Source organism: Erinaceus europaeus, chromosome X (genome assembly GCF_950295315.1).
Source record: "Erinaceus europaeus chromosome X, mEriEur2.1, whole genome shotgun sequence".
NCBI classification, from domain to species: domain Eukaryota; kingdom Metazoa; phylum Chordata; class Mammalia; order Eulipotyphla; family Erinaceidae; genus Erinaceus; species Erinaceus europaeus.
The window spans coordinates 43,206,959-43,221,580 of NC_080185.1; the positions used below are offsets into that span (position 1 = coordinate 43,206,959).

The 14,622-nt window shown below is 41.6% G+C and overlaps 1 protein-coding gene across 1 annotated transcript in view; it reads right to left on the reverse strand.

Moving 5' to 3' along the window:
• Positions 1 to 1,575: 1,575 nt before the first annotated feature.
• Positions 1,576 to 14,622, reverse strand: part of IL13RA1 (interleukin 13 receptor subunit alpha 1) — an 86,854-nt gene continuing 73,807 nt past the window's right edge. Inside the window, exon 14 of the mRNA XM_060182653.1 lies at positions 1,576 to 3,312. Within this exon, the coding sequence (XP_060038636.1) occupies positions 3,220 to 3,312 (93 nt within the window). The 3' untranslated portion in view covers positions 1,576 to 3,219. The remainder of the gene's footprint in view (positions 3,313 to 14,622) is intronic.

The window sequence follows — 14,622 nt, forward strand, 5'->3', positions numbered from 1 at the left end:
TTTTCCAACTAGATGTTCTCTTCCTATGTGGATACCATGAAAGTTTCCTTAGGGATACTGCACTCTACTATAAGCTTAGCACTAGGAAGGCCCAGTTCTCCATTTCCCTTAACCATACCAATCATCTTTAGATATTGCTTGTGAAGGGTGTACTGCATTAAACTAAGTGCCCTTAACAGCAACTAAGGTAGGAGAAAGGTAGGTATCTCAGTAAGTAAAGCACTTTGTGTGTGTGTGTGTGTGTGTGTGTGTGTGTGTGTGTGTGTGTGCATCTATGAGAGCCTGTACTCAGTCTACACATTACATAACATCAGTGCTTCGCTTACTCTCTCAACATAAAAAGTAACTTAAATACAAAGAAAGTGCAGGTGTACCAAGAATAGATAGGAAACTTACAATAAATTATGACTGTAAGAGAAAGCAGCGGTACTAGAAGTTTTTTGCAATGTTTATTTTTTTAACTCCAAGTCTCCCACCCTCAACCCCCCCACAACCGTTTCCCCCAAAAAATAAAATCAAAGGAAAACATTTGGGTAACATAGGAAAATACAGTTCAGATAATTACTGGACTTGAGCTTTCCTTTAAGAAGTGAAACACAAAATAACCCGAGTTGAAGGTGTCACCAGACTTGCTACTAGCATTGTCGTTTCATGCACAGTGGACAGGTGAAGACAAACTTCTCCGGTTGAAAGAACACCCATCCTTACCGTGGAGTTACTGAGGAATGTGGAGGGTTAGACACAAACATGCAACCAAACCTACCAGTTCCCAACAGAGGATGGGAATCCCACTGATGTGTTGAAGTCTCCAGGAGTTCCTAAGACCTATGGATCCCTTCTCAGCTATTATAAAACAGCCACAGGCATTCCCATAAGCCCCTGGCCCCACTCCCCCACAATTATTTTACTGCTAAAAGAGAAAGCTGGAAAGAAAATATGATTTCCTCTCTCCCTGGCTTCACGACTAGTCAGCCTTAGTAGTTCCTCGTGATGAGAGTATCAAGCACTCTGCTCACTGCCATCCAATGAGGATAACAGTAAACATGACTTGGTTTCTTTAGGTGAGACATTAAGGGGGTTTGCTTCCCAAAACTGTAGATGAGCTGGTTAAGAAGTCATTTCATAACCTACAGAATAAAAGCAAAAGGTTATTTCCAGAGAATAGGAGAGAAAATGGAACAGCCCATCTGCCTGTTCCCCAAGCTTAGTCTGTCTTCAAAAACAGACACACACACACACACACACACAAGGTGCCAGGCACCCCACTTTCTTCAGAAAATCCAGGACACAAGACTCCTCTGCTGTGGTGCAGAGAGGTCACCATTTTGTCTCAAGCCAGCAGAGAACAGGGATCTCTGGTGTCTTTGCTCCTAACAGCAAGAATTGGAGGGAGGTGAGAGGATGCTGAGAACCCAGTACATGGTGGCAGAGGAAGACCTAGTTTGATGGTGGGAGTGGTGTGCAGACAGTTATCACCGAAGGATGAGAAACTGTACCCATGTGATAGCTGTCTTGGAAACCATTACTTCCTTAATACAACAATTAAAGAAAGCTCAGAAGTAATTTAAAAAATAATTGTGAGTAGTAGTATCATTTTATTAATACAAATGGTTGAGTGTTTAGTCAAGAGCTTGTATTATAACATTCTCATGTTCCCACCAATTATTTGAGTCTGGGTGTGTGGGAGAGACATATTGGGAGGGACTTCTCATTTCCATACTTCTTTAAGTTTGGTGGACATAGGAGGAACAGAGGTAATACATACACAGAGGGAAATATGTATGTACACACACATGGGAATGTGTGTATGGGCCAGAATGGAACCCTAATATGTGGGAAAAGAATGAATATAGACATTGGAGCTTTAGATGCTGGCTATCAAAACAAGACACAAAGCCTTCTTAATAACCATTCAACAAAATAAGAGGATAGAGGAATCTGAGGGTTCATGCCCCTTTTCAGCAGAAAGAGAAAAAGGCACAGCCATTCTTTACTTTTCAGGCCAATACAAAACTCTTAAGTGAGAATAATACCTCGTTCCTGTTTAGAAAAATGCAGAGTAATCTGTAACGCTGAACAACCCCCAATAAATGCACTGAAGTTACTAAGTGTGCATGAATTCCCTATTATTTCTCAGTCTAGCCACACTTCCCCTGAGATGCCAATTACTACTCCCTGTTCCTCTAGCTGTTCATGGCAGATTTGTATTCTGGCTTCTAATGATAGGTGAAAGACTCCCATAAAGGGAATGAGGGAGGAGCTGGGGTGGGAACTGGGGAGCTGACATATCTGAAAAGTGACTAGTGGAGATAAAGGAAGTGGGAAGAAGGGAGGAGGGCCAACTAGAATATCAACTCTTTGAAGGAGTCCCTGCCTCATACCTGGGGCTCTCGAGGGGCAGCACAATCTGCCGGAGTAGAGCAGAGGTAAAGAAAAGAAACAAAGCAAAAAAAAAAAAAATAGGTCACTAGAGGCTGCAGTGGTTTCAACTCTAATACCCATGAGCCCTTCTGCCCTCACTGAGTTTCAAAGCCCCACATGGGCACTGAAAGTACTTGCATGGTAAGAAGCTGTCTCTTCTGTGCTTGTTACCACTGGTGCTAATGCAGATGGGTTGGGCCTTTCAAAGTAAAGGAAAGACTTGCTGAAAGAACTCTTGATATGGAACTGTTACAGAGTTTTAATAGCTAGAAATATTACTTTGTGGGATCGCAAACAATAGACATAGACCTTTTATCAATTTCATTGTCTGATGTTCTCTGTGACCTAAGCTGGGTATTAGCTTTAGCACCTAAAGAGTTCCCATCACATCTCAGCACTGTTGGTATTGTTTGACACGAAGAATACAGAGCAGGCACAGAGTCCTAAGGAAGTTGACACAACTCTTTATAGATTCACTCCACTGCCATCCTCGCTTTCTGCTTTGTTCCCAAGTTTGAAGCCTCCACACAAAGAATGCCGGCTTTCATAATTCAGGTAGAATTGTGACTCTACTCTCATCTCCAAAGGGTCCCCATTTGTTTTGGGGTGTTTTTTTTTCTTTTCCTTTTCTTCCCCATTCAACATGCAGACCAACCGACCAGTGGCTCTCTTAAGAGCTGCCTGTTTTGAAGTGGTCCAGTAGTTTCAGTTTCCATTTTACCCAGTTCACAGATAACAAATGGAGAATAGGCGGAATCATCACAAGGTCGCAGTGAAGATGAAAAGCAATTTTGCTCATCACTGAGAGGCTCTCTTCAGGTTTTCTATTAGCACAACTGAGTCGGTTTCTTCTTTGGTTTGCTTCTCGTAGATGTCATACTTCTTCCAGTGCTAGAAGAGACGGGGAGAAAAGATATATATTGGCTTTACTAAACAAAGTCTTTTTCTTTCAGTACTCATAGCCAGTGCTTATTTTTAGGTCTGGGTAAATGAGACCAGAAAGTTTATATTGCCCCAAGTTTGGTTGTTTGACCTAATGGTCTCTTTCTATTTGCATACTTCATGAAGTAAAAGAATCAGGAATTAATATGAAAGGGGAGAATGCTGAGACTGTATCCAAACAAGAAATAAATACATTTTTAACATCTCTAAAATCAGAACAAAGTCCCTGGAAGAATGAAAGAACACTTTTTCTTACTTCAACTGTTTCTACCTAGCTTCTTTTATGCAGAGAAAACAGAACACCACTCTGCACACTTATGCTGTTCTATTTGTTTCTGCCTTTGTTTTTATGTGGGGCCAGGATAACCCAAGGCCTCATACTGACAAGGCATGTGGTCTACCTGTGGGTCCTGTATGTCTCCAGCCTGCTACCTTCATTTTCATACCACTCAAATCTGACCATTGCCTGAGACACAATAAGATCAAAAGAGCAACTTGTGTCCAAGTAAATGGCCAGATAGAAATGGTTTCCAAAGAAAACTTGAAGGTATCACATTAAGGAAAAATATAAGACAGAGAGGAAGGATGAGTACTAGATGATCTCATTCATAGGTAGAAATTAAGGATCGTAAGGGAAAGCATAAGGTGAAACTTGCACTATAGTGCAACCAATTTTATGGACTAGTTTTTAATTGTGAGGAGTGTGTATCTCCGGTTATTGGGTTTTTTGAGGTGCCCATGGGCTCTTGTATTTGTATTTTGTTTGAATGGCCCCGTGGCTAGCCCCGTGGGGTTTGATCTGACTCACTCAAGTCCAGGGAGCTCTGCTGACTCCCTGGGCTCCTGACCTTGGGATCAGTCAGGTTTCCTAGTCAGAGCGAGTGGCCACAGTGTAGGAACCCTGTCCCGAGTCCCTGCTGCTTTCCTTCACCCCAGGGCAGGTGTCCTGTCATCCAAGCCAGAACACTCATTCGGCAGGTGACAGAGGAGTGGTACGGCCTGTGTGTGCTTGTGCCCACACCTTGTTGGCACATAGGATACCCTCTAAATATGATTTATGACCAATGCAAAGGACACTGGGGAAGATGGGAAAGGGATAGAGTGGAGGGGCATTGGGGTCCCACTGTATGATGAGAGCAAAGGACCTAGGTTGGGGAGAAAGCTTGCCATCATCTATTATGGGGAAATGAGTAGTTGTACCTATAAGTCAACAGCTGTGCTATAAACCATCAACCCTCCAAGAAAGTGGGGAAAAATAATTAAATGTCCCCAAAATCTTAGTGCAGTGAAAATGTTTTGAAAGACCTTATGCCAACTGCTCTGTGTAGCATGATTTATTAGAACAGGGAATCGTAGATTAGAAAGACAATTTAAGTGTGTCTTTCATGTTGTAAATCAATATTCTGGTCCTTCCTTACTCTACCTATAGATTAAGGGAAAGGGGGAAACCTGAATTCAGTGCCTTCATATGGAAAGTAAATTGCTAGACCAAACCTAGTCAGAAAACTATGGTCTCTCGGCCAAATCCAGCAGACTGTCTGTTTCTCTACATAAAGTTTTACTGGCACACCATCACACTCATTGTTTTTGGCTATTTTCCTCATTATTTTCATGTTATAGCAGCAGAGGTGAGTTTGCTATGGCAGAGACTGAATGGCTCTCTAAATCCAATATATTTACTATCTAACCTTTTATGACAAAAACAAACAAACAAAACTTGCCAGGCCTGGAGGTTATTTCAGTTGACAGAGCTCAAAACTTATTGTGTGGGAGGCCCTGGGTTTGATCCTCTGGCATTATATAGGAACACAACAGACAGCACCACAGGAAGTCAGTAGATAATAGAGGAGGGACTGGTATCTCTTCCTCAATCTTTAAGGCTATAGAATGAAGAAAAAAAGAGGCTAAGGGAGACCTTCAGTTTATTTTCTGGTGGTGTATTTTTAAAAAGTGCTAGCACCTATACTAGATTATTTCTAAACTCATTTTCTGCTCTGAGATTTTACAGTTCTGGAAGCATACAGAGGTAACTAGGAGAAGACCAGAAATGAGAGCAATGGTGACCATGCAGCTGCTTCCAGCTATTCAACAGGAGGTGGACTGAGAATCCAGTCTGAGAGAACACGGTGAGGAACCAGGTAGGCAGCACTGCTGAAAATATCCACAGTATTCTAATAAATGCAGCATGTAATCCTAATACTCCTAGTAAAATGACAACAGTGGAAACTAGGGACAGTTCCAAGTGCTGATGAGATGCAGAGGAACCCGATCTCTTGTGGAAATATATTACAAAAGTGCATAGCTACTGTGGAAAACAGCCTGGCAGTTTTTGTTTTGTTTTGTTTTGTTTTTAATGACATGCTCATCTGTCTGGAAAAAAGACATCATTGGGAATTTTATGAGAATTAAATTGAGTCTACAGGTGGCTTTTGAGCAGGACGGACATGTTAGTAATATTTATTTTTCTAATCCATGAAAAAGGAATGTTATTCTATTTCTTTCTGTGTCACCCACTTCTTTTTAACAATGTCCTCTAGTTGTTTTTTTTTTTTTGTTTGTTTTCATTTTTGCCTCCGAGGTTATTGCACTGGGGTCCAATGCCTGCACTACGAATCTACTGCAACTGGAGGCTATATTTTTCCCCTTTTGTTGCCCTTGTTGTTTGTCACTGTTATTATTATTGCTGTCATCATTGTTGGATAAGACAGAGAGAAATCGAACAGGGGAAACAGAGAGGGAGAGAGAAAGATAGACACCTGCAGACCTGCTTCACCACTTGTGAAGCAACCCCCCTTGGCAGGTGGGGAGCCAGGAGCTCGAACCGGGTTCTTTACTCTGGTCCTTGTGCTTTGCACCATGTGCACTTAACCTGCTGTCCTACCGCCTGACCCCCACAATGTCCTCTAGTTTTCATTAGAAAGATCTTTCAAGCTTTGTTTCACTTCCAGGTATTTTGTATTTCTGTGTTTAAGTGTAAATGGGATTGCTTCCTTCATTTCCCTTTCCCTCTTATCCACCATCTGTGACTAGGAACACCACAGATCTTTTAAAATTTTATTTTATATGAGTAAGAAAATCCAGATGACCATTAGAGCATATGTGGTGCCAGAGACTGGACCAAGAGCCTCATGCATGTAAGTCCTACACCCTACCAGTTGATTTATTCCCTCAGTCCCTGATATTTTTCTTATTAGATAAAACATAGCCTTACCACATGACTCAGAGAAACCCCACTCCCAGATGAGAATGAAAACCTGTCCACACAAAAAGATTATAATGACCTTTTTTAAAAATTTATGGAGGTGGTGGGGATTGAACCTGGCACCTCTGGGGTAAAATGATAAATCTATTGCATAAACTGCTGTGCTGTGTCCCCAAAGAAAAAGGCATTTTTAGGGTGGTGATAGAAATTTTCTATATCTTTTTATTGGAGTGGTTATGAGATCTACATGTTTGCTAAAACTCTTCTAATTGAAAAATAATGAGTCTTATGGTTATGTAAGTCAAATCAATAAACCTGATTTCTTCAAATCTTAAATGCACAGGCTTCTAATAAAAACAATCTGGAAAAATTACAGCACTAAAATGTCAGCTTATCTAGTAAATGGCACTAACACAACTGGCTAAGTCTTTGAAAAGGAAAGCTAAAGCATACTTCATAAATGACGTGGGTAAATTCCCCTATGGATTAAGGACCTAGATGTGTCAAAAAAAGTGCCAGAAAAAATATTACGAGCAACAATCATATAAATCAGGGATAGAAAAGTGCTTTCTACACACAAAAAACCAGTATTCGAGTGCATAAAGAGGAAAAAAAAAACCTTTTATTCATCATTAATCACCCTAAGTATAATATGAAGAAAAACACAGAAGATAGGCCACAGGATTAGTAACTGATACATTAAAAGTATTTTATATACCCCCAAGGAAATTATGGATATCTCAGAGAACAACTGGACAATGAACATCGAGAAAAAAACGCCCTTATGTAAAAATTTTTTAAAAAGACTTCTCATCTACCAAACAAGTGCTGCTTTTTTTTTTTTAAGTACATACATTCCACTGGGCAAAACAACCATTCAGATATAGTACTGTAAGTGGAGACATTGATGCAATTTAAATTTTTATGAAAAATTAAATTATGTATTCTAGTGCCTTCACTACCTTAAAGTTAATGAGTTAAGAGTCTTCGTGCGGGGGGAGGGGGGAGGGGGAAAAGAGTCTTCATGTGTAATCAGGATATTTAATTCAAGGGAATATACTGTAAACTTGTATGCATCAGTAAATAGATATACCACATACTTTTTAACCTCTGCATAATATTTCATTGCATAGACATACTGTTGTTTGTTTAACCAGTATCCTTGGTATTTAATCTGTATATACTTTTCGGATGACTCATCAGTATCAGAATTTAAAGGGTATATAATCTCCTTTGGTTGTACAGCAGTTATATTTGTCACAGTTCACCCTGAGAAAGCAATACCACAGATTTGCTTGGATTAGCTGTGAAGTGATGCCTATAATAATGGAATTTAGCACTCATCTAAGTAATCAATGACAAAGACTTGGTTATGTACATTATGATACAGTCACAAGTTGGAATGGTATTTGCCACTAAAAAAAAGTATACTGTAGGGCCACCATGGGCAAGCTTTTTCTGTCAGTGGGCAACAAGAAATATTTTCTGCTTTAAAGACTATGATGTCTCTGCCCCAGTAATTCAACTCTGCCGTTGTGGCATGAAGCAGCAATAACTGCTTCCAGGTTGTGTTCCAGTATAGACACTTAAATTTGAATGCAAGTGCATTTTTTGTTCTTTTCTTTTCCTTTCTTTCCTTTATTTTATTTTTTTTTTAATTTTTGCCACCAGGTCTATCACTGGGGCTTAGCGACTATATATCAAATCCACTGTTCCCGGCAGCCAGTTTTCTTTTCCCCCTCACCTTTACTTCTCATTAGATAAGACAGAGAGAAATTGAGAGGGAAGAAGGAGATAGAGAGGGAGAAAGAGACACTTGCAGACCTACATCACTGCCTGTGAAGCTTCCCCCTGTAAGTGCAGAGTGGGGGCTTAAACCCAGGTGTTCCTGCACCATAAAGTATGCCATCAACCAGGTGCGCCATCGCCCAGCCCCTAGTTTCTTCCAACCACTTGAAACTTTAAGGGCTGGGGTCTGGGTGGTGGCACACATGGTTGAGGGCACATGTTACAATATGCAAGTGTCCGGCCTTAAGCCAGCCCCCCCTGCTCTGCTCCATCCTCCATTGCTGATACCATGGTCTATTTACATAATCATTGTTTTGCCTGAGACCCACCCTGCCTGCAGGGTATTAACTAATCTCACCAGTTAAAACCTTCGCAAACAGTTGCTAAGGGAGGTTCTACTTCGCCCACTCTTTTCTTTTCTCTACCCGCTTTCCTAGCCATTTCCTTTTATGACTTGCCACCTCCAGTGATAATAGATAAAAGCGTTGTCTCTGATAAATAAAGACTCATTGTTTTACCGCTCCGCCACGAGTTCCTGGTCTCTCTCCCACGTCGCTGAGTAAGCAGCAGCCCAGGTTGGCTCCAGTCAAGTTCTCTCCAACCCAGAGAGCACGTGCCTGGGAAGAAACACCCTCATGCTAGCCCGGCATGCAGGACCTAGGTTCAAGTCCCCGGTCCTCACCTGCAAGGGGAAAGCTTCACAAGTGGTGAAGAAGTGCTGCAGGTGTCTCTCTCTTCATCTCTATCCTCCCTTCCCTCTTGATTTCTGGTGGACTCTATCCAATAAATAAGTAAAGATAATAAAAAAAATTAAAAAAAAAACTTTAAGGGCCGGAAGACAGCTCACCTGCTAGAGCATACAAAGTCACCAAGTGAGAGGACCTAGGGCCTAGCCTCTGGTCACCAAATGGGAGCACCACACACAGTACCAGGGGAAGCTTCGTGAATGGTGGCATGGTGCTGTAATGTTTCTCCTATTTCTATCTCCCTCTCTTTCCCTGTCTTCTTCTTCTTTTTTTTTTTTTTTGTCTCCAGGGTTATCACTGGGGCTCGGAGGCTACTTTTTCCCTTTTGTTGCCCTTGCTGTTTTTTGTTGTTGTTATTGTTATTGCTTTTATTGCTGTCACTGTTGTTGGATAGGACAGAGAGAAATGGAAAGGGGAGGGGCTGGACAGAGAGGGGAAGAGAAAGATAGACACCTGCAGACCTGCTTCACAGCTTGTGAAGTGACCCCCCCCCCCGCAGGTGGCAAACCAGGGGCTCAAACTGGGATCTTTACGCTGGTTCTTGCGCTTGGCACTATGTGCACTTAACCTGATGCACAACCACTTGGCCCCTGTTCTTTCCCTGCTTTCTATTAGAAATTCAAAGGAAAGAATATGATTTCACTTCCAGAAAAAATACACACAATAAAAATATAAAAACTGTTCCTAGAGGTGTACTTTGGTAGAGTGTGCCTATTCCCATTTGCAAGGACCTGGGTTCTAAGGCCCTGGTCCCTGCCTGCGGGGAGAAGTTTCATGAGCAGTGGAGTAGTATTGCAGGTGACTATTTTTTCCCCTTCTTCTCTATCCTCCTTCCTCTCAATTCCTCTCTGCTACTTATCAAAACAGAAAGGGGGATTAAAAGGAAAAATGGCTTCCAGGTGTGGTGGAGTGTGGAGTGGTAGTGCAGGCAATCGAGCCTTAGCAATTACCTTCTTGACAATTAAAGTAAATAAATAACAATAAAGCTAAAAAATGTTCTTAGCTTTCAGGTTGTTATGATACACATGCATCCAAATGGGCAGGAGGCAGGATTTGGCCCACAGTCTGTCACCTACATAGAAATCCTGAGGGGGAGGTGGCAGCTAGAGATCCAATTTTGAAATCTGCCCCAATGTGACCACACAAACCACAAGCAGGGAAGCAAAACCAAAATAGCCGAGCAAGGTCTACAAAAGCAAATGAAATCCATTCCCTGTGAACCACAACATATGAGTGGGTGGTGAGAAATCTAAGACAGGCCCAAGACCAAGACAGTGTCCGCTGGGAAGACACTGGGCGGGAACTTGAGAAGACCTTGGAAGGATCTCAGAATGCTAAGAAAACTCAAGCTCTGGCAGGCTGGCCAAGCAATGAACCTGAGGTCAGAAGGCTATCCCTTCAGCTAGTAACTGAACTCAAAAGAGTCCAAGGTAGGCCCTGGGATACATGAGCTCACAAACTCCTCAAATCTCTTTTTTCAGGGCTAAGGTCCACTTTGAGAGGAGAATGTGGTGGGAACAGATTCCATACTGCCCAGGACTAGGCCAAGTGAGGTAAACTAGAAAGTCTAGATAAGGGGCCAGATGGCGGTGTACAAGGTATAGTACACGCTACCATACACAGGACCTGGATTCAAGCCTCTAGTCCTCAGCTGCGGGGAGTGGGGGGAACTCCATGAGTGGTGGAGCAGTGCTGCAGGTGTCTCTCCTTTCTGTCTCTCTTTCCTTCTCTGTCTCATCCTCTATCAAAAGATAAAAATGGCTGCTGGAGGGACTGGGTGGTGGTGCACCTGGTTGTGCGCACATATTACAGTGCAAAAGGACCTGGGTTCGAGCCCCTGGTCCCCACCCACAGAAGGAAAGCTTTGCAAGTGGTGAAGCAGGGCTGTAGGTGTCTCTCTTTCTCTCTCCCTATCTCCCCTACCCTCTCAATTTCTGACTGTCTCTATCCAATAAATAAAGATAATAAAAATTTAAAAATAATAAAAATGGCTGCTGGGAATGGCGGAGTTATTTTTAGACATTGGTGGCAGAGAGGGAGGGAGGGAGGTAGGAAGACAGACAGACCAGATAAAATTAGAGAAACTGGACAGGTCAGCCCATCTTTGAAAAAAATATATATGTATACTGGAATTTTGAATAATTCTTAAAAATCAATAGAAGTTTCAACTCCATGACGTTAGAACAACAGCAAAAATCAAGCAATTAAAAAACATCCCAGACCAGTTAAGCGCACATGGCGCAAAGAGCAAGGCCCAGCATTAAGGATCCCAGTTCGAGCCCCCAGCTCCCCACCTGCAGGGGAGTCACTTCACAAGCGGTGAAGCAGGTCTGCAGGTGTCTATCTTTCTCTCCCCCTCTCTGTCTTCCCCTCCTCTTTCCATTTCTCTCTTTCCTATCCAACTACAATGACATAAACAACAATAATAACTACAACAATAAAACAAAGGCAACAAAAGGGAAAATAAATATTAAAAAAAAATCCCAGACCAATCCTTCTGCTAACACATCAGAGAAACACGTGGAAATAAACAACAGAATAACATCATTACAGAATTACAACATGCCAGAAAGATAACCACAGAAGAGATGGAAATTATAATCTAATCATTCAAATATATTAAGAAAAAGCTATAGGATACAAAAATGTGCATGACATGGCAGGATATGTAATTCAGAAGAAGAAAAACTCAGAAATGGCAAGATGAAACTCAGGAAAGAAACAGAAGTCAAAGAGAAGAATTGTTTCAGAACTGAAGACTAAGTTAGAAGAAGCACTACCTTAAGAGAAACAAATTAAAAGTTGGACATTTTATAAGAAAGGAATGTAGACAGATTTTTTTTTAAAAATTGTCCAAAAGAATGTGACAAAAGGGAGCTGGGCGGTGGCAAACTCAGTTAAGTGCACATAGTACTATGCCCAAGGACCTGCACAAGAATCTAGGTACAAGCCCCCAGCTCCCCACTTGCAGGGGGTGGGGGGACGCTTCACAAGCAATCTCTCTCATGCTTTCTCTCTATCTTCCCCTCCTCTCAATTTCTCTCTGTCCTACCCAATAAAATGGGGGTGAAATGGCCACAAGGAGTAGTGGATTCATAGTGCCAGCACCAAGACCCAGCAATAACCCTGGGACCACCCCCCCAAAAAAAAAGCATGACAAAAAATAAAAATAGGCAAATAGAAATAGTGAATAGAATAACAAGTCTATAATGGAATATTTCTTTTTCTTTTAATTTTTTTAAAATATGTATTTATGTATTCCCTTTTGTTGCCCTTGTTTTATTGTTGTAGTTATTGATGTCGTCGTTGCTGGATAGGACAGAGAGAAATGGAGAGAGATGGGGAAGACAGTTATGGGGAGAGAAAGACATAGACACCTGCAGACCTGCTTCGCCAACTGTGAAGCAACTCCCCTGCAGGTGGGGAGCTGGAGTCTTGAACCGGGATCCTTCCTCCTGTCTTTGCGCTTTGTGCCACGTGCGCTTAACCTGCTGTGCTACCACCCCACCCCCTGGGAGATATCTTTTCCAAAATTTAAGAAAAATGAATCTATATACTAAAAGTACCTAGGAAACTCAAACCACAATACTAAGTTACTTTTGGTAAAGCTATTGGACCTCAAAGAAGAAGAAAAAAAAATCACCTGACAACTAGATCCAGTGTTGCATTATCATAGACTGTCTCTGACAGCTCTTTGTGTTAGAAGAAAATAACATATTTAAAGACAGGGGGACAGGACAATGGTGCATGCAGTTGAGTGCACACGCTACCATGTACAAGAACCCAGGTTCAAGCCTCTGCTCCCCACTTGCAGAGGGGACACTTTATGTACAGTGACACAGGTGTGCAGGTGTCTCTTTTTCTCTCCCTCTCTATATTTTCCCTCCCAAGTCAGTTTCTCTCTGTCCTATCAAATAAAATAAAAAGGAAAAAAAATGGCCACTGGGAGTGGTGGATTCATAGCTGCCAGATGAAGAATGTGTGAAACATAAAATTATTTTTTTTAATTATCTTTTTTTATTTGCTAGAGATAGCCAGAAATTGAGAGGGAAGAGGGTGACAGAGACACACACACACAGAGAGAGATAGAGAGAGAAAACACACACAGAGATACCTGCAACATTGCTTCACCACTTGCAATGCTTTCCCCTTCCAAGTAGGGACGGGGGCTCGAACCTGGGTCCTTTCACATTGTAACATGTGCGCTTAAGCAGGTATGCCACCAGAGGGCCCCTGAACAATAAAGTTCTTCTGTACCAAAATGAAGTTCATTTGTTAGCATGGCAAACTCCATCAATATGTAAGTAATTCAAAGAAAGTTGATCTGATGGGCGCCTCCTCAGAGAACCTGAAGCACTCCAAACAGCAGCGAAAATTACTAGAGACATAGTGGCACAATGACTAGTAGTGAACATCAAGTATATAACCATGTAGACTCAAGACTAAATGAGTGACCTGGGAGTTTTCACAGCAGACAGAACACTGGACTTAAAGGAAGGAAATAGGTCTTGAGATGAGTCACAGACATCATATCACATATGCCAAAAGGATGCTCTGGCTCTCTCCCTGGTTCTCTTGTTAATAAAAATAAATAAATCTTCAACTATGGTGGTTATCATTGTGAAAATGGAGGCCCAGAGCTTTAGTCGATGTGTGAATCTATTCTTTGTAGTCTTACAACCTTATAGACCACTATTCATCACAAGTTTAAAAATGGCTTGTAAGACTGTAAGTTAATAGGAGTGCATATTAACACCATTCCTGCCACCATAGGCCTGTGTCCCATTTAATCAGTATGAGAGGGAAAAAAACGTATTGGATGTCTCAGACTTTTTGATGCATACACCACAGTTCTGAATATATATTCTTTAGATCTAAGCACTTAAGTAACCTCAACTTGGTAACCTGATTGAATCTTAACACTGGGCTTAAACTGTTAATACATTTCGAATAATGACCTTTTCTTTGAAATATTAAGTCACCTATAATCATAGACCAGGGAGAACAGAGGCAAATAGTTGCATTACTTTATAAGATACAGCTATATGTAAATTGCATTAAAGGGCATGAATTATGGTGAGGTTTTATATGATACTGCAAATCCTAACAATGAGATTTGCAAAGTAAACCAAATTTCTAAATAAGTAGGTTATAACAAAAACTATGTATGGCCTTCTTAAACCCTAAGACAGCAGGAACCTTCCCTATTCTCTATAAAACTCTTATTTCTCCTAGTCCTGGAGCCTCTGGGGTAGGGCTTGCTTTCCTGCATGCTTCTCTCAATTCATACCAAATGATACTGCATCAGCTAATCAAAACCTAATCAATGCAACCAGTACCACCTCGGCATATTTCACTTCGGATTGTGTCCAGAGATGCCAGACGTGGAATGTCAACCCTTCAGCTCCAGTACTCTGCCACCAAGTTGTAGATGCTGCCATGATGCTAACCTGACTTCCCTGGGCAGACGACCTCACCAATGTGTCCTGGAACACCACCTCTCCAGAGCCCTGCTCCACTAGG